The 26,245-nt window shown below is 41.6% G+C and overlaps 1 protein-coding gene across 4 annotated transcripts; it reads left to right on the plus strand.

Annotated features, from left to right (window-relative positions):
• The first annotated feature begins 1,239 nt into the window (after positions 1 to 1,239).
• On the plus strand, positions 1,240 to 26,005 carry kita (KIT proto-oncogene, receptor tyrosine kinase a). Of its 4 annotated transcripts, none has more exons than XM_014997782.2 (21): positions 1,240 to 1,656; positions 5,029 to 5,283; positions 6,568 to 6,846; positions 6,952 to 7,091; positions 7,348 to 7,540; positions 9,617 to 9,803; positions 10,317 to 10,432; positions 10,686 to 10,800; positions 14,141 to 14,319; positions 16,075 to 16,175; positions 16,316 to 16,442; positions 17,026 to 17,130; positions 17,426 to 17,536; positions 18,016 to 18,157; positions 18,259 to 18,422; positions 18,535 to 18,665; positions 19,031 to 19,153; positions 21,303 to 21,414; positions 21,509 to 21,608; positions 21,866 to 21,971; positions 23,704 to 26,005. In XM_014997782.2, exons 1-21 carry the CDS (start codon positions 1,602 to 1,604, stop codon positions 23,884 to 23,886), a joined length of 3,024 nt encoding a protein of 1,007 aa, XP_014853268.2. In that variant the 5' UTR covers positions 1,240 to 1,601; the 3' UTR covers positions 23,887 to 26,005. The 4 variants fall into 4 exon arrangements, with proteins under 4 accessions (XP_014853268.2, XP_014853279.2, XP_014853274.2 ...); XM_014997793.2 differs by having other exon boundaries at positions 1,242 to 1,656; positions 18,328 to 18,422; XM_014997788.2 differs by having other exon boundaries at positions 1,242 to 1,656; positions 7,369 to 7,540.
• The last annotated feature ends 240 nt before the right edge of the window (positions 26,006 to 26,245 follow it).

A 26,245-nucleotide genomic window follows, 5' to 3' on the forward strand; every position in this document is an offset into this window, starting at 1 on the left:
TTTACAAGAAAATATTAACTCCAAACGAAAAACAAATTAGACGTAACACGACTTTGTTGGTGTTGCAGTTTGAAGACGAGGCTTAATGTAGTACAGATGAAATCACAGCACTCATACAGCCCTTAGTGGAAGTTTAATAAATTACACTTCACGTAATCCAGATGAGGTTTGAGGTAGCAAAGCTAGTATTTTAGTTAGTAAACTAGGGCAGATTACAGACTCTCAAAGTGATGAAAAATTAAGCGGAATCGCCTTTTAGCCATTTTCCAAATCGGAATCTGCAATCGGAAGCCAATTTTAGCTGCTGCTTCCTCCAAGTTATAACAAACCAGTTTGTCGACATTTGTATGTATGAGTACAACTAACTGTAACATGTTTTGTTATGTTGCAAAGAAGATAATAAAGTCAGGAGTTACAGAGATGTTTTCAAATAAAATTGCCAAATGCCTCAGCTCTCTAACGACCTCGTTCCAGGCAGCCATCACAGCCTGTAAACCAACCAATAGTCAAAAGTTGACGCCTTAAGGCACAGTGGCTCCTCAGAGGCAGAAAAAGTAAAAACAGAAGTTTTTATTCTTAGTGTTCTTTTTTTGTAAAGAACACTAAGAATAAAGAGACGAGCGGGGGAAAAGATCAAAGAAATTACAGAAAAATCAATGAGTAAATGGAAGAACATGAAAAAAATTGAACCAGTAAAATAAATGCAAAAAAATGTGCTTAAATATATAATATGTGTCAACTAAATTGAGAAAATAAACATGACAGTCAATTAAATTATAAAACATGAGGTGAAGTTATCCTTTTTGAAATTGACTGGTCTATTTTAAGATTGGGCCACTTGTATTTTTGCTTAAAAAAAAAAAATTCTGTCAGGTCCGGTCTTCCATATTTTTTACGCCGACGATAACCCTTGGTGGTGAAAACTGATATTTGGAAATTTCAGTTTTTCATTTATGTGTAGGGATTTTTTACCCTCTGCACTTCACTGTAGATTTGTTTTAATCCATCCACAAAGGAGGGTCTTCACAGCGCAAACAGAGTTTTTTAGCGGATAAGTTGTAGCTATTCCACGTCCAGAGTGAGTGGTCCACTAGTGAAACTTTAATTTAGGTGGAACTGCTGTGGCTGGTGGGGGTAATTTGGATATATGTCTCTTTTCTTCCTTTTTCTGTCTGTCTTTGTAAAAAATTTTCCCGCGGGGAAGCAGAGACAAGTGACCACAGACACCAACCTCTCTCTCTCTCTCTCTCCCTCCCTCTCTCTCTCTTTCCCTCTCTCTCCAGTTCCGTGTGAGTAAAATAAATAGGCTCCACCACTGGGCTCCTATAAACATGCTCTTGACTCTCCTCCTCAGGCAGAGCCACCTGGTGGGCCCGCACCGTCCCCTCCGGTCCGCTGCAGGACAACAGCATGCTTTCAGACAGGCTGCTGAGCATCTGTGCCTTTAAAGCTCTGTGAAGCGCGCGCGCCTCTGTCGAAACCCCGCAGACAAACTTCCCCCTGAAGCCCGACGCGCTCGGCGAAGTGCGAGCGCGAGCTACACCAGCTTGACCACTGCGGCACTGGCTCACCCTCACAGCTAGACCCATGGAATACTAACTATGGAATACCTCTGGATACTGCTGTTTGTGTTTTTACAGCTAAGCTTCCACCCAGGTAAGGCTCGCGGAGCGTGTGTGCCTTCACGCGCAACTTGTTGCTGTTCACTTACGCGGGAGGGGTGGGGGGTTGAAGTTTAACAGGCTTCTTGTGTGTATATATTTTTGTAGATTTTTTTTTTTTTAATGTTTTTGCAACAGTGTTGTGATGCTTTCTCTTCGTACGCGGAGTCAGACCCCTGAGTCTGTAAGAGAGGACAACCTGAAGCCACACAGAAACCCAATGAGGGAAGCAGATACTCTGACGATTTGAATGCGAGACTTATTTAAATAATTCACGCTTTAATCAAGAAACAAGGCGCCATTGATGAAAACAAACAGAAACAAAAAGAAGAAGAAAAACAAACTGTCGTGGTGAAAACTGGCTCTCCAGTAATATTAATAAGATGCAAATAATCCACCAGCAGCGCATAACCGTCAACATGTAAAAATATTGGTTTGTGATTCCTAGGAAACATGCAAACGACTTCAATCCGCGACCACTGGGTTGTTTTTGTCTCTCTATGTGTGTGCGTGTGTTTCCCAGTTCCGAGATGATGTGTTTGACCCAGTGGGACGCTTTAAAACCTGTTCTCACTCTCAGTGGGCTTTGGCTTAAAAACACATTGCAATTGTTATGACTTGGCTTTATCTCCAGAAGCGTGGACATGAAGGTCAAGGTCCACAATAGCCGAATGGGAGCACTTCATTACTTATTTATATAGTGAGAAAGATCCACCTGTAGTCTCCGTTGAGCGATTTAGAGTCAGGAAAAGTAGATAAATGCTCTTTATCAGAGGGACATTCACTGGGATATTGAAGTATAAGGCGGTTGGAAATTTCCCCTGAGAGATAACAAGTAAATTTATGGAAAAGGCGTCTCGGTGCCTCAGCCGATTCTGAAAGGGGGGAACTGAATCAGCGAGGTGTTTTCCTTTGCGCCCTGTAGCCGTGCTGAGGCGTTTCAGGGCGGCGTCAGGTGAACTTCGTGGCCTTCTTGCTTACGAACAAGACCTGATCGGACCATTTCGATCAGATCATGTTTTTTGTTGTTGTTGTTGTTTGTTTGTTTGTTTGTTTGTTTTTTTGAATGAGTGCCACATTTCGAGGCAGTGTGCGCTGCGGCTGAACCGTCATGTGATGCAACAGGGGCACGCCGCGAAGTTTCCTAAAGCCCGCTTGCGCATGGTGCACAGATAATAAGCCAGGTTTTATGATGATGCTGATGATGATGATGCCGGAAATAAACACGTGACTGGATTCGTTTAAAAACAACATGCATTCATTTTCTTTCTGTTTTTTGGTCTCCTTTGCGTGTTACCAAAGCTTTACGCTGAATGTCCCAGTTGTTCTCTGAACTATCTGGAGTATCTGCTGACGTAGGGTCACGCAGCAGAATTAACTGAATAAGTGGTTATGTTTAAAAGATTTATAGCTGCTTTATACTGCCGGGGGTCTCCCTCCCCGTCCCATTAGCCCCCTCTGACCAGATCGTTTTTTGTAATGCACATGTATTGTATTCAGTGGCGTGCACAGACATTTTGGGGGTAAGGTGTTCAGGTCAGGTGATACTGCTGTTTGTGTTTTTACACAAACAAGGTCAGGTGTTCAGGTGTGCTGGATGTAGTGTGATATTTATTACAGGCAGTCTGGTAATTTATGCTTTTAAATCTGCAAAATCCTACACTGGACTATATACACTGTTAATAATAATAATAATAATAATAATAATAATACAAGATTTCAGAAGGGCACTCTAGGGCCATCTAGAGTTTATCTGTGCACATCCCTGATTGTGTTGGTGTCATTTTAATAGGAAAAAAATGACAAGATTTGATAAGTAGAGGCATTTATGCATTTAGTTCTGCTACTTTTAAATACCCATTGCCCGGTTAAACCCCAAGTAAATATCTTGCATGACTTTCAGCTGAGGTGATCTGCCACCCCTGATCTGCCTTTTCAAACCCGAGGGTGCCCCCGATTATCTCTTCACTGATTTGTCAAATCCTGCATTCAAATTGCCAATCATTCCACTCGACAGCACCTCCCTTTTGTCTCTATCTCTTATCGAAGCGAGGACTTCGCCAACTCAGGGCGTATCTCTATCAGCAGCTGCCTGTTCAACACTCCTGCTGTGGTTTCTTGTACTGATCATGTAAAGTGGGTTTGGTCTGTAAAAACAAAAAAGCAAATAAAAAAAGCATGATGTTTTCTAAGAAGACAAAGAGCGATTACTCACTTTGTCCAATTTTTTATTTTTGCAACATCTGCGAAGGTTTAAAGCATTGGGTGATAAAGACACAAAATATGGTGAGAAGTGAAATGTTTCAGATCATTTCCACCGTTTTTTTTTTTTTGATGATTTGCTAAAGATTTCTGCTCATATAATCTCTAATGTTTAATTCTAACCGCTTAAACAAACTTGTTACAGTCCAAAAACTGTTGGGTCATCTATTATATTAGATTCAAGAGGTTAGAGTTGAAGTTGGGTAGATTTTGAACAAATGTTGGATCAAATATTGTGACCTTTGTTGTTAGGAGGACGAAGAGTCTAAAAGGCTCCTAACATCATATTCTGCTGCAGTGATGACATCTAGCTATAACTGTACATGTTAAAAGAGACCAATTAAAACACAGTTTATTCTTTTCTGATTCAACTTCAATGCTGTCTTTCCAAATTATTGCATTATAAATTACAAAGTGACAAATATTAATGCCAAGAGCTTGTGTTAATGTGATCTTCAGAATGGCTTTGTTCCCTTAGCATTAGCCATTGCCAGCTCTTGTCTTACGTGCGTTTCCCTGTTATGAATCAGTCGGCAATCCAGTTTTCTCACCGCACTTTTTGAAAGCTTTGAACATTTCTCACTTTAGCCCATTTTTTTGGTTGAAAAACCATGGCAGTACATTAAATGAATCCCATTTAATCAAACTTGTGGTGCAAAATCATCCCAGTTCTGGATCTTTCCGCCATTGATTCAGGGTTAGGGTTAGTAAAATAACCCATTTTGGGTTTTGTCCTGCATTGTTTACAGTGTATACCAACTTAAATCTCTGAAACACTGCAAGAGATTATTGTTTGCTTGTATATTTAATCCTGTTTAATGTTCAAGTGGAAGAAATAGGTATTTGGTTTCAGATTTCATATGAGGCAAGATGGGAGTCCAATGTAAATCTTCTAATTTTAACCTTGTGTTTGTCAACACACGTCAGTTAATGACTTTTAATGTTTGATGTGGACCTTCTTAACCTTTTAGATAAGAGATTTGTTGTTAAGCTCTTGTCATGCACGGGACAGGCAGGTTGGGTAGCGTAGATGCTAGAACAGGTCATCTCTGTTGTTCTGAGATTACCTTCCAGAATCGTAACTCTCTTTCCAATCCCCTTTCAGGCAACACCAAGCCCACTATCATCCCCAACCAGACCCAACTCGTCGTCCCACTCAACCATCCCCTCGACCTGCGATGTAAGAGTGAAAACAAGACACAATGGTGGCAAGAAAGCCGGCAGAGACCTCTTAAAACAACGCAAATCGATGGGATGTGGAGAGTATTTCAGGTCAAAGCTCTGAGTGTCCATAGTGGCCGCTACATGTGCCGGGATGAGAAGTCCGGCGAGGAAGCCTCCATCTTCGTCTTCGTGAAAGGTATCTTGGTGACCAATAAGTGTGTGTGAATCTGTAGTGGGTTTGTGTTTGTGAGACGAGGCGATCTTCAATCATGAGGACATGGAATCCGACTCCAGGCTAGAGCAGTCAAAGGTTGTTTTATTTATTTATTTTTTTTGGCAGTACTGTCTTTACTGACTACATGCTGAGGCGCCTGGGTTTGTTTTGCACAAGAAGGTGTGTGTAACTCTGCCCCGGACAGGTGAGGTAGATTCTGGAGCTATTTATTGAGTGCATGACTGAGTTTTACTGTATTTCCTTTCCTGTGAGACCCCTCGCATCCCTCTGGCCCCGCGCCATCACTGCAGGCTCTTATCATGTGCTGATCATTCGCTCAAAAGTCTTGCATCTATCTCAGAGGCAACAAACAATAACTACTTTTTAGCTCAGATGTATGGTTACGTAAAACAATCTTGTTTGGGATTTTTAGCAAAAGTTGAAAGGAATACTGTGAACAGGACGGCTAAGATTAAGGCGCTAGAGATCGATTTCACCTCAGAGGCTGGATATTTTAGTGGACATGGTAAATCCTGAATAATAGCAGTTCATAATCCTTAACCCTGATTCACAAAGAGGAGTACCTGATTTAATTATTATGTGCGATCGCTGCCTCTGTTGGCTTACATTGTTGAGTTAATGCAGTAAATTATTTTCAAAACCTGAAAAATTTTGATAAAAAAGTAATAATTACTTAATAATAATAATGTTTTACTCTTGGTTGTAAAGGGGTGGTCTTATATATTTCCCCCAATGCAACAGACTGCATCAGAAGAAGAAACAAAGAGGAACTCATGACAAGCATGAAGCATCTGACTTCAACATTCCCCGAAGCTGCTGCTCTCCTGCACACAATAGCAGCTAAGGAAGATTTTACTAAAAATCACTCTGGAGTTCCTTAATCTCAAAATGTTACTGGAATCGCATCATGCAATATTCTAATTTGTTTTATTGTTTAGCTTTGAACTTCTTTGAAATCACTTCCTGCTTTTTTGCAAAGCGGCATTTGATCGTGACTTAGATTGGGAAGTTTCCAGAAAAGCCGAGCTACTTGGAAACTTGGAAAAAACAACTTTGCGAAACTTCTGACATTCTTTGGCTGTCAGAGCAAAAAGTACAGAGGCATCGATTTTATTCTCCACATTTCCAGGGCCTGTCGGTCTGCCAAGATGTCTGCACAACAAAACATATAGCCATAAAGCTTCAGCAACTCAGTGTGAAGTCCCGCTCACTCACACAACCTGTGCAATTGCGTTTTCTTGGCAGATCCGGAGAATCCCTTCAAAAAATCGTTAAAGAACATTCTTAAGCGTGAGGGACACAACGCTGACATATGCCTTCTAACTGATCCAAGTATGCTCAACTTAACTTTGGAAACGTGCTCTGGAGAAGCCCTCCCCGCTGGTCTCCAGTATTCTACGAGCCTGGAGCAAGGGATCATCATCCACAACGTAAAGCTGACCTACGGAGGATGCTATGTGTGCACGGGGATGCTCGAGGGAAGAGCCGTCAAATCAGAAAAATACTACCTGACAGTCAAGAAAGGTAAAAATGCATCTTATGTGTTCAATGCTTATTACTGAGCTTCTTTATTGTGATTCGTTTCTGTTGGGGTCGAGCTCTGATCTGGATCAACTTGTTTTATTTCAGTCCCTTTAGGTCCTCCTGAAATTCAAATGCAGCATCCCAGGAGAATCATTCTAACTCGAAATGAAAATCTGTTGATCACCTGCAATGCCACCAATGTCAACGGACAGTTCACAGTGAATTGGGTGGCACCACCTGGCTCGGTGAGACCCGTCAGCTTTGCCTTTTGCTGTAGAGCGTGCTTTAGACAGTTTGCATGTCAAAAAGAAAAAAAAAATGGGTTCACCTTTCCCGCACAAGTGGCTGGAGGGTCAAAGGTGTCTCTGCATGTGCAATAGGATTTATGGAGTTTATGTCTGTGGTTATATTGCATGCATTTGTGTGTCTTTGCTAGTATTTGCTTGGCAAGGATAGACATGCCTTCGGGGTTAATCTCTAGAGATCTCTGGGCATTGACAGGGTGCCATCTGGTGTCCACAGCAACCAGCAAAGGTTGATGTCGATGCACGCATCCTGATGAAGGACTACACTCACGCCAGCAGTGTCACGCTGCAAATAGAGTCCGTGCGTCCACAGGATGCTGGGAGTTACAAATGCGTAGCCGTAAACGAAAAAGGGAACAGCACGATGTCCGTGTGGCTGGACGTTTATGGTGAGTCTGGAAGATAAAAATTTTCCTCATCTCCTCCTGGTGATGAAATTGAAATAAGTTCCGGTGAAGTTCTGATTACCAATCTTTGCCTTTCACATGTGACTGTAATGTGTTAAAACTCCTGAGTACTTGTTTTCCCAACAAGCTCGTGGTTTCCAACTGCACATGTTTGAAAACTGTTCAGCATTTTGGGAATTGCATATTTGTGTGTACACTCAATGGAAGCATTACAGTCTTTTGCAAAAGTAGATACACTCCTATGTCTTCTCCACATTTTGTCACAACATAACCTCTAAAACTGGTGTATTCAACTGGGATTTTATCTGGTAGATGGACACAAAGCCATGCAACGATTTAGTAGCTAAACTTTGTGAAGTGAAAAGGAAATGATGCGTGGTTTTCAATCTTTATCCATGCAGTGGTTGCATGTGTACACCTAAATACACCTAAATAAATGTGATGTAACAAAATGGAGAAAGACTTCAGGGTGTCAATACTAATGCAAGGTCCAGTGTTATTACCATATCATGCAACGAAATACCAAAGGTTGCTGAAATGATTAATCAAGATTAATCAATTATTCAAATAATCGTCAAATAATTTAGTAACTGATTAATTGTTAACTGGAACATACAGACTCAAAACATGGCCATTCGTAGAAGAACAACACATTCAGAGCATTAAACCAAAACTGCAATAAACATATACATTTGACTTGAAGATAATAAAAAAAGACTTTGTAAATATCTTCTACCCTGAACTTCTCAAGTTTTAGCTTATTCTGGTTAAAATTCTGTAAAAATAAAAACTACTATTTACCATCTATTGCTAGTCAATTATTAAGTGGTTAATGTAAAAATTAATCAATTAATCTACAAATGATCGAGCTCACTGCATTTTTTTGCCAATGAAATATTTACGTTATTTAAAAATGGAATTGATTTTGTTTGTTCTGCATCTTTTAACATATTTCTAATATTGTTCAAAAAAGGCTTAAAGTTAAATGAAAAATGTACAGAATGTGGGAATCTTTTTCATCCTAATAATCGATTAATCGTCATAATAATTGATTAAATTATCGATGACTAACATAACCCTTAATTGCCGGCCTAATGCTGATTAGTTTGGTTTACATCATGTTAGCTAAAGGGTTTGGCAAAATTAACAAAAACATGCAGCATTTATTTCTATATGAATATCTGCATTGTGCAAACAGTTTACCCTCTAACTCCCAACGATCGCTGGAGATCAGCACCAGCATCTCTGAGATTCTGCAAAGATAAGAGGGTACAGACAATGGATTAATGTATTTCATTTTTAAATTAGCTGGCACACTCATAGAGCAGAAATGTCCTGGTTTCAAATTGCTTTCTAAAATAAAGCCAGGTAAAAACACAAATGCCATTTTTACTCTGAATATCAGGAACACTTTTCTTTTGAATCAAGCTGAGATGAGTTAACAAATTTTGTTAGTATCCAGAGTTTTTCCTTCAAGTCATGGAAGCGGTGTGACTGTTCTCATTTAACTCCTGACAAGACAGCAGCTAAGCTCAGTCTTTAATCAGCCCTCAGGCTAATCAAAGCTATTTTGCTGCCCTTTGGTGCATGTAATTGAACTTTTAGATATTTTCTAATTTGCTGACTAAAAGAACACCAGTCTTTCCTAAATGTCAAAATTTAATTTAACTGCTCATAACCTTAGAGAGTCTTATTGTACTAGCTTGACACATTTCTAGCGGTCAAGTTTTCGTACGTAAACTGGGTTGGCGTGACGGGCACGACGGGTACATCATGCCCATTGCTGCATGAATTTGAACGTTTAGATATTGTCTAATTTGCTGACTAAAAGAACACCAGTCTTTCCTAAATGTCAAAATTTAATTTAACTGCTCATAACCTTAGAGAGTCTTATTGTACTAGCTTGACACATTTCTAGCGGTCAGGTTTTCGTACGCAATCTGAGTTGATGTGACGTACCCATACCCGACACGTCAACCCATCCTCACGCATGTAAAAGTCTGGAGCATATTTTCTTTCCCACCAGTGTTGTAAACGCCTCCTATTTTCATATTTCAGAACGGGGGTTTATCAGCTCAGCAGAAATCCACAACAGAACCTTCCACGTCCGCGTCGGCGACAGTTTGTCTCTGAACGTTAGCATGGAGGCGTATCCAAAGCCGCGCGCCGTCTCCTGGAGCTTCATGGGCGAGAAGCTCAGAAACACCAGCGACCACGTCATCACCACACACAGCAGGGACTACAGGTGTGTGCACAACACAAACTCGATGAACCGAGGCCACGTATAGAGGGAGCAAGCGCTGCTGGATGAGTGCTGGAATTTAGCGGCCTTGGCCTAGCTGCAAGGTCGCGGCTTCCTGAGAGAAACAGCTGGGGCAAAAAGCGTCGCCCCAGGGTTTCTCGTGAAGTGTTCGCAGCCAGATTACAAATGTAATCAGTTGGCGTTTTTGGGAAATAAAGCCAATGAAATCCACATGTTTTGGATTTTAAAAAAGTCAGGTGTTATCCAAAATCTCTGTTAATATGGGAAGAATACAGAGGTTCACTTCGATCCTCAGCTGGATGTGGGTCAGTAAAACAAATGCTATGCAGATGTGTGAAAGGGAACACATTACTCAAATAAAGCACTGATTATCTCTCCATGTGAACTTCTCTCTCAGACAGGACTTGATATTCAGTGATTTTCAGTTTTATTTTCCTATTTTTTCTTACCTTAGAAAAAAAACCTTGATTAAAATGTATCTGTCCCATTGTTCAGCTACGTCAGCGAGTTGAGGCTGGTGCGGCTCCAATCGACAGAAGGTGGCATTTATACCTTCGAAGCCTCCAACGGCGATGCGGCGGTAAAGCAGAACTTCTCCGTGTTTGTTATCAGTAAGTGAAAGGTTTTCTCTCCCCTTGAGCCGCATCATGAAAATGCATTTCTCCACGCCGCGTTAACGTTCGGCAGCTGACGGGAGGGGAGTTGACCTTTAGGAATTGTAATTTGATGAAGTCCAAACCCTCTGTCTGTGCCTCACCGAGCTGACAGCTGTGCCTGAAGGAGGGCAAACACCCTCTTTTCTCGACAGCCTGTAATTTATTACTTAACGGTCTCTCAGTCTGACGTCGGCTTTTTGTTTACCAGGTAAGCCTGCGATCATAGATCATGGGGGCCCTGTGGACGGACAGATGCACTGTGTGGCTGAAGGCTACCCTGCCCCCCAGATCAAATGGTACTACTGCGAGAAGCATGCTGTCAGGTGAGGCTTTTAGAGGCTGGGGGGGGGGAAAAAACAAAAGAGTCTTCAGTCAGTTATTGTTATCCACACGAAAACAAGTCTGCTTGGTTCAGTCGTTCTTCTTTGTTTTCTCATGAGGGTAAATTTGAGAACACAACAACCTATTGTCAATCATTTTATGACCGGGTATTAGCAGTAAAAAAGAAAATGGAGATGATGAATTTTAAATCTTATGATTTCAATCAGTGATGAACGTCTCTGCCTCACAAGGTGGCAGAGCCTCTCAAAGGAAAAGCAGTGAGTTATTGTTATGCAAACAAATATTTCATGATGTCTAGGGGTGGGGATTTATCGTGTCAAAACATTTCTTGTCACGATACGAAATTTCGATATATCGTTGTCTATTGATAAAAAAAACTGAGTAAAATGTTTATTTTACTGTTTTCTAAGCTGCTTTTTTCTATGAGAACACCAAAAAATATCAGTAAATTCAAAAATATGAGTAGACGAAGTGTCTATGTGCAGCTTAGTGATATAAATCTCCTGAAAAAGTTTATTTCAGATAGGAACCAATCAAGAGTAGAGTTGTTGGTGGCACTACTGTGCCATGCAGGTACCTAAAACAAGAAGTGATCAATCATCATCAGGGTTTCCCCCAGAAACCTTGCTAAGCCCGGTGGTTGGGGCGTCGAGGCGGTCCACCGTGTTTTGTATTAAAAGATGTTAAGTTGACAGGAAATGTAAAAGTATTACTGTGTAATTTATATGTTACAGGAAAAGATCTCCAGTGAAATGCTATATAAACCCACAACTAGTCTAAAAACAACAAATTTGCACTTCTGTTTAATCCAAAATAAGTCAGCAGCTCCATCAGGCCCCCAAGAGCTTCAGGGGCCCCATAAACACTAATATTTTAAAACAGACCACAGATACATAAATGTAACACTTGTTCATTGAGATGATCAATGCTGTTAAATTTGATTCAATTGTTTAGGCATACATAAATTAAATTATTTTAAATTGTTTAACATTTAAATACAAGACTTTAAGGAGCTGGCAAGTTTACTTTGTAAAACTTCAAAGAACAATATTCATAGTTAGATTGTTTTGTTACCATAGCAACAATCTGATGCTGTGAGTTTAATCTTTGAATTTACAAATCCAATTTAGTAAACTGCGATTGTAACTTATTGCTTTTTAGGCTGGCCAGTTAAACTACTCTCTTCTCCCATATTTCACTAAATCTAACACAGAAGCTGTTAGAGGTGCAGATATTTTTAGGAACAAAAGGGGCCCCTAAGTCAGATTCTGCTCAAGGCCTCATATAGCCTTTGACCGGCCCTGCATGATGAGGTAATCTGCTGCACTACGCAGAGATGCGCAACAAACGGGAGATTTAATTCAGAGCTGCTAATGTTGCTTTAGTAGCTCTTCCATTTCGTGTCTGTTGAGTTTTTAATAAACGTCACAGAAACTATTCTGGTTGGTCGAGTTTATGGGACGAGTTTCTCAGATCTCCGCGCGCCGCATCTCTAAGTAGACAACACATTTGATATGGTTTGATGCATCGTGTAACCGGAAAAATAATAATAAAATAATATTAAATCTGAGTGGTGTGTGACTCCGAGGAGAGCGCGAAAGCTCCTCACCAGGCTGAACCTGCATGATGAGGTTAGCGCTGCTCTTTATCCACAAACGCTCTGGCCAACCGGGACCACAGACATAAACTTTACAGGGAAGACAGACACAGAGCCACACGCCGGGAAGCGTGTTGAGATGTAAACGCCGCATATAATTGTTCGTTCACAAAGATAAATCATTCTCACCACTCCACAACGCGCCTCTGAATTCGCTACAAGTTACTCCTGCTGTTCATGGAGCTGCTCAACCAGAGCTAACGTGGCAGGTTTTAAACACTTATCTAGAGTTCTCCAAAGGATCATAATTCCTCACAGTAGGTTTATGTAAATATCCATACAGGTCAGCCTGAGTCCAGTTTGAGTGAAAGGAGGCGCGCGCGTTCCCGATGACTTAAAGCAGCGGCAGCGCGCGAGGCAAAGCGCAGAGGCGCCAGCTGTGTGATTGGTCCGCGCTGTCGGGTTTAAATGCATAAATTATAAACCTATCATTTAGGAATAAATCTGCTCTGCTAGTGAAATGCTAAGAGCAAAAGAGACGCTTGCAGCCTGGCTTTTAAAGACAAACAAAAAAAACCCTATTTTTTTTTTCCCCTTTCCTATGTAAACAAGCAACGCTTAGCCTGGCAGCGGGGCTAGTAAAGCATGGCGGGCCGCCAGGCTTATAATACACTGGGGGATACCCTGATCATCATCATTTTTATAGTTATCATAACAGTACCATGCTCTCAGCTCATGCTCTCATACCACATATTTTTAATATGCATTTGCTAATTTAGCTTGTTTTATTTTCCTGGCGTTGGACTTTTTTTTCTACGTGTGTGTGGGTTTTCTCTCCAAACGATACATTTACCCCACGACCAACAGGCTGCTCAGTTCAGATCTGGTTCTTGCAGTTTGATTTTTATTATCAAACTTGAACAATTACCTATGAAGTTTAACCCTGGGGGTCCTAAAGGTCACATAGAGACGCGCTGGATCGCGTCAGGGAATGATGATGACGGTGGAATGTGGGATTTGCAGTTGCAATTGGTTGACCGTGATGAGACGATTCCCCCCCCACCCTCTCCCACATGACTGGGAGATTAAGAATCCACTCGCTGATTGGAGACGGGCGACCGCGTCTGCTTGGCTACAACTTGTCAAACATACATGAGGGAGGAGCATCTGGTTGCCATGCCAGTAACAATCCCGAGCAGCACGTCCAATGAGTCAGGCTCAATAATCCCGCCCAATCACTTTACTAAAAAAAAAAAAAAAGAAAGAAATCAAATCCACTTGATGCTCATTACTTGCGCCTCCATGACAGGTGTTTTAATGTCTAAACAGGAAGAGCGGGTATAGTGAGCACTGATTTATGCGCTGCTCTCTGTGGAGCAGAGCTGGGATTGGTGGAGCCTGGGTGCTAATTTTACACGCTCAACTTTTGCTTTATAAAAACAGAAATGTCACGTTTCCTTTCCCACAAAAGAGCGAAGCAGGAGGTGATTTAAATAAGAAAATAAAGTCGCGTTTCTGCTTTTTCTTTAACACTTTCTCAGTCAAAGACTGATCAGCCTAAAACAGGTTCCTGTTTGTCTTCGCCAAAGGACCAAAGGAGGATTGGTCGATTCTGGTCACTGACCAGCTGTTTGTGGGTTTTGTAAAATGAAGCTGTAGGTTTGCTTAAAAAAAAAAAAAAAAGGATCCGATGATGAAATACTAACAAACAGATGTGCCTCTAGGTGCTCCCTGCAGAAGAACGGCACCCAGGAGGAGCGCAGCGTCATGACCATCATGTCGGGAAGCACCAGCTTCGGGAAGAGGGTGGAGAGCTGGGTCAACGTCAGAAGACAGTTCAATACTCTGGAGTGTGTCGCCACTGGAGACGGAGAGCAAGCCTACATGCTGTTTTCTATAGCGGGTAAATTTGCATCCAGTTCATGCATTCACATGAAAAAGAAACTGTTTTCACCGATAGGGAGATGAGCGGTCTCAGAGCAGATCGATTGGGTTCATTGGATCTTCTACACACTCATTTTAAGATTGAGGCTAAGTGTGAAAGCATAGATACAAAAAAACTAATAAGTGTGCTTTTAAATTAAAAATTGTAGTCAAATTTGTTGCATTTTTTTGTTTGAACGACAGTCGGTCGCCAGCTTGATTGGTTGAGGAATGGAGAAAAATTTTGAGTTAAATTATTACGGACAAAGTGAAATGAGCAGAAACATACACAGAAGTTTGAAGTCTCAGTAGGATATTTCTCATATATGCAGCCAATATGGCTAATTTATGTAAGAAAAAACAGCTTATTTATACTTCTGAAGATTTGTATTTCATTAGATATTTCATATACACAAACACAAAGTACATTAAGACCTATTTTAGTAAAGAATGTTGCCACAGTGTTTGACAGCTTATTGCTAATATTATTTACCTCATCTTCTTGACTATAGATGTGTATTCACCATATTTACTTTACTTTTTTCCCCCAATAATGATTGGCAGCTTATACTTAAGAACCAAAATGTTTTCTTTATTAAAACAAGAATCCTAATGCAAACCCGCCAGACTCTGCTCTACGTTATCTCGATCGTCCCGGTGGGCTCGCCTCCCCACAGTAAACCTTAACAAGTGATAATTCCTGAGCCTCAACCTGTTTACTAAAAACAACGATTTTTGCCAAAGATTAACCCCGAGTTCCCTGCTAACCCTTGGTTGGTTCCCATCCATTTGGTAAACATTAACAAAGAGATACTACCTCAGAGGCGATTGGCTGCAACAAGGCGCAAAAACAGGAATTAGCTCCGGGCCTTTGTGTACGTTACGACTCTAAATCCCCTCTCCTGCAACGGCCGCCCCATCTGCTGCGCGATGTCCCAAAAGCGGCGGTGCAGCAGCTGAAAGTACACCAAAGTTTTCCCAGTCTGAGCCTACAGAAACTGCTTTGTGCAGAAGGGGGGTGGAGGGTATGTGGGTGTGCATTATGGGGACAGTGCGTGTTTATGCCCAGGCAGGACATGTCTTCGGGAGCCAGTCCCAGGATTCGTTGAGCACAGAGTAGCAGCAGACCAGACGGAGGCGCGTGAGCGTGTAGGAGCGCAGTGGGAGCCCCGGCACTGGGCACTCGGTGGTCTGTGGGAGGCTTGTAGGTGTCAGTGAGCTGCAGCGAAGAAAACAGAGCTTTAGAACCCACTGACAGGTTTACAAGGGATTAGTTCCTGCAGACTCGGCATTCTCAGATTTGAAGTGGAGAGAAAGCTCCTTATCGCTAAAGAGCTTATTACACCCCGGCGTGTACAGAGGAGCAAAACAATGAGGCATCACAAGCGGCCAGACACAAAGGGGACAGAACAACGATTGCATGCAACTGCTCGACGGCGCAGCTGCAAACGTAGCATGGGACGCTGGAAATGAGCGGTGTGAAATCACGGGATATTGGAGCAGGACACAAAGAGAACAAAAACCAAAACGTGGATAAATTTGTGTATGCGTACATGAGTAATGGGATTAGTTTGCTGCTATTTGATCAAAGTGTGCTTCACTGTGGCTTAGCCTTCTCTGGCTTACCTTAATGCCCCTTTGCAATGTCATCTGCAGTGCAACCACGACAAACCAGCGAACAAGTCATTGATTGGGCCTTTAGTTATCTAACATTATCTTTTCCGTCTCCCTGCAGAGGAAAGGCATGGTCTGTTCACTCCTCTCCTAATTGGCTTCATATCAGCAGCAGGCATCCTCTGCCTCATTGTTATCCTGCTGCTCTACAAGTACATGCAGGTAAGACGGTGATGCATTTTTCCCTGCGTGAGGCACACCCTGCAGTCAGGCGTACGAGGTGTCCGTCACGAATTCATGAGTTCACACGTGCCTCTGTTGTCTTTTCATTTTGTGTGTGTGTGTGTGTGTGTGTGTGTCAGAAACCCAAATACCAGGTCCAGTGGAAAGTCATTGAGGGAATCCACGGCAACAGCTATGTGTACATTGACCCCACGCAGCTGCCCTACAATCACCAGTGGGAGTTCCCACGGAACAACCTGCGTTTCGGTGAGCACGCCTTTATCGAAGTCCGTTGGCGACGAGCGGGCGCCCTTGAATGACCGCCGCAATTAGTAGGTCATAGCAAGCTGACACACCCCGGCACTTATGACCCGTGTTTATGCTGTTGGGCTGTTATGTGTTGGGTGGAGGAAAGCCTGGAGAGATAAATGGGGTTCGGACGCAGTAACAGTTAAAATCATAAAGCCCAGGTTGTACTGTCAGGCGTGACAATAACACCCTCTGGCTACTTTACGCTGATTTACCGTTTTTTTGTCTTTGTTCCAGAGATGTATGCATTGCATTAAGGCATTAGCCGCGTCTGTGTTTCTTACTGACCAACTCGTTCCACAGCTCAAAGAGAAAGAAACCGCACTCCTTCTATGCAAACACAATATTGTTGACATATTCTGGGTGTTGTTTTCAACAGCCCTCTTCAAACAGGATCCTACACGTCCTGGTGACTGCACACACAGCCCCGGGGCTCAAACTGTTGCTGCCCTGGAAGCGCTGGTGCTTGGTCTGTTTGGGAAAGAAAAAAAAAGAGGACAGGGGATAACGATGTTTTGTGTCTGACCTCTGTTTTTTCCAGGGAAGACGTTGGGTTCTGGGGCATTTGGGAAAGTGGTGGAGGCCACGGCGTATGGACTCTCCAACGCTGACTCGGTCATGACAGTGGCGGTGAAAATGCTTAAATGTAAGTTCTGCCCCAGCACACCCAACGAACGAATATGATAAATGTGCACAGTAGCTGTCAGATTTGCCTACAGGTGCTCAAAACATGTCCGCTTTTTTTCTTTCTTTTTTTTTTGGAGCTGGCATTTCAAGCTTTGCATTCTTCTTCTAAAGCAATACATTTAATATTTACCCTGCAGTCCGACTCTATTTATTCAGCCCACAAAGCAATCAGATAACAAATAATCATATTTCAACGTGAGATGACTTTGCTTCTAACCCTTTTGCAAATTCTTATCTCGCTGCGTTTATTACAGCAAGCGCTCATGCCACGGAGAAAGAGGCACTGATGTCAGAGCTGAAGGTCCTCAGTTACTTGGGAAACCACATAAACATCGTCAACCTGCTGGGAGCCTGCACTGTGGGAGGTGCGGCATCCATGTTGTCTTGTTTTATTTGTCTTAGGCAGTGGATTGAAACTGGAAGAGTCAGATTTATTTAGTTGAGATTTGTCTTGGAGCCGTCTAACGTAGCACAGATCTGGTGCCTGGCAGAAATATTCAAACTCTCAACACCATGTGTTAGAATGTAAAGTACGAGTCTGAATCTAGATCTAGAGCCAGCTAGATCAGAAAATTGATTTTAAAAGATGCTTCTGCTGCAATGAAGAGAGTTGTCAAAAATGTCAGACTTTTAGATGAGCATAGATCCCCACAAGACCTTATAGCTGTCAGTACAGTGCAATAAAAAAAATAAAATAATACTTGCACTTTACAATCAAACACTATGTCTGTCACATAAAATCCCAAGTGAAATACACTAAGTTATGGCTGAAATGTGAATTAGTTTTGCTCGTGTCATGGATTCTGGAAGCTCATTTTGATGAGACCCGATTCTCCATCTTTAGGCCCAACGCTGGTCATCACAGAATATTGCTGCTTTGGGGACCTTCTGAACTTCCTGCGGAGAAAGAGAGAATCTTTCAGCACCTCTGAGCTAAAGGAGAACTATTTCTACCGCAACTTCATACAACAGAGAGCTGCAGATGGGTGAGGCTTTGCTTTAAAAGTGATTTGTGATGGGAGGGAAAAAGTAAAAAAAAAAAAAAAAGAAGAAGAAGAAGATGAGAGTACTAGTATTTTCAATACAGATCGTGCGTGGGAGGGTCTTTGGACAGCAGGACTCAGCTCAGACCAGACTGCTCCTTTCCTCTTCACAGTGACAGCTTGAACGGCTACATGAGCATGAGGCCTTCTGTCGCTGGCAACTCACCGTCGATCTCGTCCTCGGAGCGGAGACAGTCACTACGCAAAGGCAATCCGGCCAGCCATTCACCAAACTTCAACTGTCTTAAAAAAAAAAAAAAAGCTTTAAAAACAGAGATGAAACTGTCATCTCTCTTAAACCTCCTCTTTCCCCTCCCCAGATGGCCTGTACCTCGAAGCTGACGCAGACGGCGAGATGTTCGATGAGGACGACTTGTCTCTGGACACCGAGGATCTCCTCAGCTTCTCATACCAAGTGGCCAAAGGCATGGAGTTCTTAGCCTCCAAAAATGTAAGCTTCTGCTTCTCGCAGTTTGCAGATTTTCTATGAACAGCTGCCGAATTAGATTTTTGATTTTTTTTTTTTTTTTTTTTTTTTTTGGATAAACCCCATCACATCTGATAACCAGACGCCGCTCGCGTGCCTGTCATGGGAAGAGCTGATCGCATTTCCACAGCTAGTAAACGGATCTAAAACGCATGTTTGAGCATGTTGTTGAAAAATTTATCCCCCTGCCGAGGCGCAGATACTGTGTCCGGAGAGCTTGCGTATCGATGTCGGCCGCTGTGTGTTACATAGTCCGGCACGGAAAAAATATTCAAAGTCTGTTAGGAGAAGAAGCTCGTTTGTGACTGCTGTGGCGCATCTTGTTTCAGTGTATTCACAGAGACCTCGCCGCCCGGAACATCCTGCTGACTCAAGGGAGAGTGGCAAAGATCTGTGATTTCGGCCTGGCCAGGGACATCACCACAGACTCCAACTACGTCGTCAAGGGCAACGTAAGTAGAGCTGTCATGAAGTTACGGCGGCAGCTGAAATGCAAGAAACAAAAAAGCAAAAAGTGGTGTATGTAAGTCAAATTCATAGCAGTATGAATTAGCTATTAGCTGAATTAGCTGACTAATCAGGAGACTCCAAGGCCTGATCACCATGTGAGACAAATGTTGTTGTTTTTTTCTTTTCTTTTCTTTTTTTATTTGTTTTGTTCAGCATCACAGAAAGATTGGATTGTGATTTATGACTTGGAATATGCACACACAGGGACATCAGTTACAATACTGACTTACAATTGCTGACTCGGCATTACTGTGCAGCAGATTTCAGGTTGTGACAAGATTTTTAAGAACCTTGAACTTCTTCACACTTTGTTGTTTGCCAACACTTATGTTGGCGGTTTGATCCGAGGGTATGACACTTGAGAAACAAAGATGTGATTCTTCGCTTTTCAGATGCACTTAAAGAAGAATTACAAATCTAATCATTAACTCTCAAGTGCCTCGGAAAATGTACTTTTTCACCAAATGAATGTTTCCGAGATTTGCTATTGTACTACCACAGTCTCCAGCGTATTTTACTAGACTTTATTGCGATAAAACACAAGATAAGCAGATAATTGTGAAGTGGAAGTAAAACGGTTTGTGTTATATATTTTTTAACTAAATTAAATAAAAGTGTGGCATACATTTGTATTTACCTCCCTTCAGCTCAGCCACTTTCATAAACAGTTTTCATCTTAAGCACCTAAAGCCTCTGATTTGGTTCTGGCAATTCATCAATCACAAATTTAAGTGATAAATTTCACATTTCTACTCTTCCTAAATCGCTTTCTCTGATTGTGACAATGCAATGCAGACCCCTGACTACCTTCCCTGGTGAGTGAGGGACTTGACAAAGGTTGTATCAGTCCTTTTACAGGAAATGGCAAAAGGGGTTTTTCATTGCCATCTTGTAATTTAGTCTGTAGAAATTCAGCAGTTCTGTGAAGGACTCGAGAGTTTTACATGACATTAGGAAATACCAAGGAACACAGCAGCCAGATCAGGGATGAAACAGGGGTGGGTTTAAAACATTATCATTAAGTAATATTGAATCCATCATCTAAAACTAAAGAGAACAAGCACAAATCTGCCAAGACCTGGTTCCAACCAAAACTAACAGGCCAGGCGAGGAGGGCTTTAATCAGAGAAGCAGCCAAGATCCCCACAGTAGCTCCTTTTGTCAGATGAGATTAAAATGTCCCTTTTTGGTTGAGCTAAATGTGCTGAAATCCTCAAAGAAGGTCCTGTTAGAGTTCAACAGATTCAGACTGGAGTACACCCTGCAGCAGGAGGAGAGCTACAATGAAAGGACTGAATACTGTGTTAAAATAGAGTAATTAAAGATCAAATCTAAAATTAGTTCTGAACTGTTTACAGTAAGACCTATTGATCTACCAAAATCTCTCAAACTCTAGATCCAAAGTCAATGATAATATCTGGCAAGATCTGAAAATGCATGTCTGTTAAAAAATAAAGCTAAAAAAAAAAAACACAACACAAAATAAAATAGAATATGCATAAATCTATCCTCTAAAATTTTGATAAAATACATAAATGTTTGTGGTTGTAACTGAAGGAAAATGTTAAGATGTTCAACATTGTGAATCGTTTTGCAAGAAAGCCAGAGAATTGCACTGTTCTATGTGGTTTGGCTTTTCTAAATTGCATCTATGCGGCCATTTGTTATTCTGGAGCAAACCTCTTGAGTACAAACTTTTTCTTTTTTCTTTTTTTTTTTTAAGTAAACGGCACAAGATGTTTTAGCCAGTGTAGCATTTTATTAAACCACTAAAAATGAATTATTAGGAACTGTGAGTTCCTATGATGCATATCTCACGTTGCTACATATTCCTGCTCCATTCTGTTAAAGTATGACCTCTAAAGTAATAATTAAATTAGTAATTTTTTTACTATTTTTTTCAGACCTCTCTCTGAGGTTCTTCTTTTGTTTTTGTTTTTTTTACAAACTTCAGACAAAGAGCCATGAACTTCTTTACACGTTGGTTGTTTTGCTTATTAAACTTTCTGTAAAATCTGTATTTGAGACAGAAAAAAAAAAGATGGACTGCATTTATGTGCAGCTCCTATTCACTGAGTTATGATGTTTCAGGCCCGCCTGCCGGTGAAGTGGATGTCCCCAGAAAGCATCTTTGAGTGCGTGTACACGTTTGAGAGTGATGTGTGGTCCTACGGCATCTTGCTTTGGGAAATTTTCTCACTGGGTATGTTTCTCCATGCATGCCGCCGCTTTTATCCCGACTTATCTGGGTGTTGTCAGAACTGCACAAAGTAACCTGAGATTCCTGTTGAACGTAGGAAACAGTCCGTATCCTGGTATGCCTGTGGACGCCAAGTTCTACAAACAGATAAAAGAAGGATACCGGATGGACGCTCCGGAGTTCGCACCCAGCGAGATGTGAGTTTTCTGTTGATGTGGAACATGACAGTCTTCAGAGCGCATCATCAAACGGAGAGATGCTGCAGTTTGATAAAACGATATGCAAGAATGCAACATCGGGGAGTTGAGTCACAGCCCGCTCACGTCCTATTTTGTTTGGCTGCGCACAAGAATAACAAACGATTAATGAAAGACCTTTTGATGAAACAGTACTGGACAGAAGACCCTCTGTGTTAGCCGAAGTAACATCATGTTGTTTGTGTGCTTGGCTGCAGGTATCAGATCATGAGCTCCTGCTGGGATGCGGACCCCTTCAAGAGACCCCCCTTCACGAAGGTGGTTGAGAGCATCGAGCAACAGCTGTCACATGCCACTAAACATGTAGGTTCACCTGTTTCTGCACTGTTTTCTAAAACCACACAAGGATCAGGATCACATTCCTCAACAGTGTCAGGAAGACTGCAAAGGGTTGAAAGTTGGGAAAAGTTTTGGTTTTATTTGGTGAACTGGAGACCAGCGAGGGCTGGACAACAGGGCTGAGAAGCGTATCACTATACAAGCCTTTCACATCAGTCAATATTAATCATTTTTTGTTTTAAATATCTGAGATAATGCCTAAACCAGATTAACCTAATACTCAAAACGCGTTTTGTATGAACGCACCATTATTTAAACATATATACATTATTGTACATGTCATAATTAAATATGTCATGAGAATAGGCATTAACTACAAAACCAGGGGTAAATTTAATAATTTAACTAGACTGTTTCTAATGTGTTTCTCAGTTGCCCCTTTCATAACAATGCAAATATATTGCACAGTACATAAGCTGTATTTTTGTCCTCATGGCACACTGTACAGAGATGGTGGTGATTGGATCAGACGGCCAAATTTACAGTTGCATGACAACCAATCTACATGCTGATCCACAACACCTACAGCCAATAAGAAACATCTCCCACTTAGCTTTAATGTATGGTTTTGTGCAGATGTAGAATAATTTTGAGTGTATAAAAACAGAAAAAGTGGACCCGTTGCAGCTCATTTTTTGCATGATGCAAGACGGAGCGAGTCACGATGACAGAAACGTCTCTCTAACAGTCCAGCAATCCGTCTGCCTCGTGACAGTTTTCCTGCATTCCAGAAGTCTTGACGTTCCCTCCGGGTACGAGCTTCACTTCAACAGGCACTTTGCTAAATAGTCTTCCCTTACGAAGTGTAAACACGAGCGAGATTCTTTGGCTCAATTATCACCATTCTAGACGACGGCCTGATTTGCCTTCGCTCTTGACGGCACGTCTTGTTCTGTAAACACAAAACTCTGAGCTAATGAAAAATGTAAGACCAGATGAGAAAAATTCATGTAAATTGTTTACGTTTATTGTCCCTCATTCAAATATAACGTTACATGTTTGCCTGCCGGTGCAACATTTAGAAGATTTCTCCCACGCTCGCTTACAATGCAGTGTTTTCTTTGGAAAAAAAACTCCTTAAACTCTTGCAAGATTTCGCAGTGTTGCAATAACAAATGTCAGTCTGTATTTTATTGCGATTCTAATGGCACGATATGTAAATATTAAGAGGAAAGAAGATTAATAACAGTTCTCAAACTTTTTAAATAATCAAAAAATGAAAAGTACTGTGCAATTATCTTTCATTTTTGGCTAATTCACTGCTAACTTTACTCTTGGACGCCGACAGTTTTGCTCGTTCCTCTTTGCAGAATAGCGCCAGCTTAATCAGGCTGGAAAAACTTTCAAACTGAATTGCTTTGATTTACCAAGGGGATTATGAAAACAAATGATGGACGCCACTGCTTTCCATAATTTTATCTGTTTGTATTATTTTTCTTCCACTTCACCATCGTGTGCTACACTGTGTTAAACAAACAAAACAAAACAAAAAAATCCCAATAAAATTCACTTAAGTTTGTGGTGGCAGTGTAACAAAATGTGTAATTGTCAAAGTGCAGTTAATACTTCTCCAAATCTCTGGAAATATCTTAGACAGTGAGGCTTAAAAAAAGGAAGAAAAATACTGAGTTCCCACAAATTAAAGCATCTGAAAATCCATTCCAACAGATTTTTTTCCCTCTCTCCTCTCTCTCAGATTTATTTGAACTTCAGTTCCAGACTCCCTGTGTTGCCTAGAGCGAGGGAGGAGTCCAGTTCTCAGAGCACAGCAACTCTCAACTCTTTCTCAGCCAGCAGTAAGAGCGCTCCAACGCAGCCCTTACTGGTTCAGCATGAAGTCTTCATGGAGGGGACAATCCTTCAGGCCCAGTGGGTGTAAGGACCCGCCGGACTTGTTTGGCTGCCTCAAAGTGCCTGTGATGTTACGCCACAAATCATCCAAACCACTACGTTTCGACCGCCTCCGCCCTCCCTCCCCCGAGTCCCCCGTTACCAGTGAAGGTTGCTGTAAGAGGAGTAAGCGCCGCCTCTCGCAGGAGAGAGCGTCCGTGGATAAACGGCTTTTATCTTTGCGATCGCTGTTCTTGCCTGCTCAGTGCTGGGAGGACACTTGGACTATTGCTCCCAATTTCCAGAACTCCAAAGGCACCACTGAGGGTGGGCGGCCGTCACACATTACTCATTATGTTATTACACTGTTACATCGGTTGGTTATTTTACACTTTTTCATGTCTCCTTTACATTTCATTAAAGTTGTTTCATCATTTTAGGGGTTTTTTTTTTCAAGGGGAGGATGGGGGAATTAGTCCACATATAGCAGATGTCTTCTTTTTCTTTTTACGTTTGGTGTTATTTTTTTGGTTATTTGTTTTTTTTTCTTTTTTTCTGTCATGGAGCATCGTTTGCGTTGTTTTTTCGTTTCTTTTTTTTTGATTGTTGCAGTTGTTGGGTTGGAAAAGAAAGCACTTGAGGCACTTAAACTTTTCTTTATTCCATACATCACATGATGCAAATAATACAACTTTTTTTTATCACTTTCATTGTCAGTATTACTTTCCAACTGTGCAGATCTATGCTGTATGAAGAAGATACTTTTGGGGGCCAATTTGAATTGATACAATGACGGATACTTCTATATAAGCTATTAGGCAGCATGGTCGACGACGACATATCCTTAAGTGCTTCGAGTTCATTAGGTGGTAGATCTGGGACGGCAGCACCTAAAGGACAAACGACTTTTGGGACTTTCGTTAGCAAATAACATGATCAGTGCATGACTGCAGCTACGGCATAGATATAGATATGGTATGCGCCTCTTAATGCTTCGTTGCGTTGCTGACAGCTGGACTGCGAGAGGTATCGATCTCTTGTAAAGATGTATATAACTGTTTTCTCCCGCTGTTTATATGTTTACAAGCGAGAGGTAGGTACTGCCATTTCTCAGATGTGTTTTCACAGCTTTCCCTCAGCCCTCCTTCAATCCGTCGGTTTGAAAATAGTTTTTTTTTTTTTTTTTTAACCAACTCAGATTTTAACCATGCTAGCAGTGTAGTTCTCCAACTAAGACAAGCAGAACCTGATGCGATATGCCATTAAGTGGGTTGCAGTATTCCCTGAGGTGACAGGAACGAGAGAGAAAAGAAGAAAACAACACAGACTCTTTCCTAGCGCTGCGTTCAGAAGGTGACACTCGGTGCGGAACTTAACTGTGTTTGGCCGTCTCATTGTTCTCCGGCCAGTAGCTGGTTTCCTTGCCGTCCCTCTCGTCGTCTTCTTTTTTTTTTTTTTTGTCGTCCAGTTGTTTCCTCTATCGGAAGAGGGGGGTTTTCAGCGCCCCTCAGCCAGTCGTCTGGAGTGGTCCCGGCATCTCTCCCAGCTGTGGGTGTTGTTCGGAGGAGTGGAAAGTGTCCTGTTTGCGTGTTCTAAGTGTGTCTGTGCGTGAGCGAGCGTGCCCGTCCTCCTTCGTGTGAATGCGCGTGCGTGAGTTTCAAAGAGTTACTGTCAAGAGGTGCCACTACTACAGATTCATCTAGCTTACTAAAGACCCCACACTCTTACTGCTCTCGTCTTTTTGTAAATACATATGCGCGTATATTACAAAGTACTTTGGAAGATGTTTATCCTAATGAAGAAGCGGTACATTGATACAGAAATTATTATGCTTTATTTTCGTATAGGTGCACAGATATCCCTATAGATTCAACCAGAGAATCGGCATGTTGCTCTTCTTTCTATGACGTTGTTAACAGAAAGGATTTAATTTTGGCCAATTCCAGTGAACCTGCTCCAAATGCTCAGATCCGATCAGAAAACTTTGAATATGACAAAATTATACAATTGGGAGAGGAGCCTTATTGAAAACCAGAGACTATTTTTCATTCAACTGCTTGCTGCATTTCCCCTGTGTATTTATTTAAAGCTTTAAAGTTACTGTGTAAATCTGAAATGTTGCTATTACAAGTGTCAATGTAAATAAAATTGTGTATATTGAACTCTCAGTTCTGCTTTTGGTCATGATTGAATTTGATCCATTTTCCTGATTTTGACATAACTTCTCAAACTAAAGTAAAAATCATCTACGGCAACATTCTGCAAACATCAATTTAACTTTTTTTTTTTTTTTTAGATTTAAGTCTATGCTTTGACAGGGCCATTCTGACATTCTAACACTTGGATGCTGTGTTTTAAATCCCGTAGCTCTGGCAGTATGTTTCGGGTAATTGTCCGTGGCTGGACCA

This window comes from Poecilia mexicana, unplaced genomic scaffold, assembly GCF_051168715.1.
Source record: "Poecilia mexicana isolate PSO_F unplaced genomic scaffold, ASM5116871v1 scaffold_4, whole genome shotgun sequence".
Classification (NCBI taxonomy): domain Eukaryota; kingdom Metazoa; phylum Chordata; class Actinopteri; order Cyprinodontiformes; family Poeciliidae; genus Poecilia; species Poecilia mexicana.

What these genes read in the sequence shown, in the direction of transcription:
- kita (XM_014997782.2), top strand. Translation starts at nt 1,602, where the DNA reads ATGGAATACCTCTGGATACTGCTGTTTGTGTTTTTACAGCTAAGCTTC. An exon ending in GAGACAGTCACTACGCAAAG is followed by an intron (nt 18,423 to 18,534) that starts GCAATCCGGCCA and finishes TCCCCTCCCCAG; the next exon opens with ATGGCCTGTACCTCGAAGCT. An exon ending in TGTCACATGCCACTAAACAT is followed by an intron (nt 21,972 to 23,703) that starts GTAGGTTCACCT and finishes CCTCTCTCTCAG; the next exon opens with ATTTATTTGAACTTCAGTTC.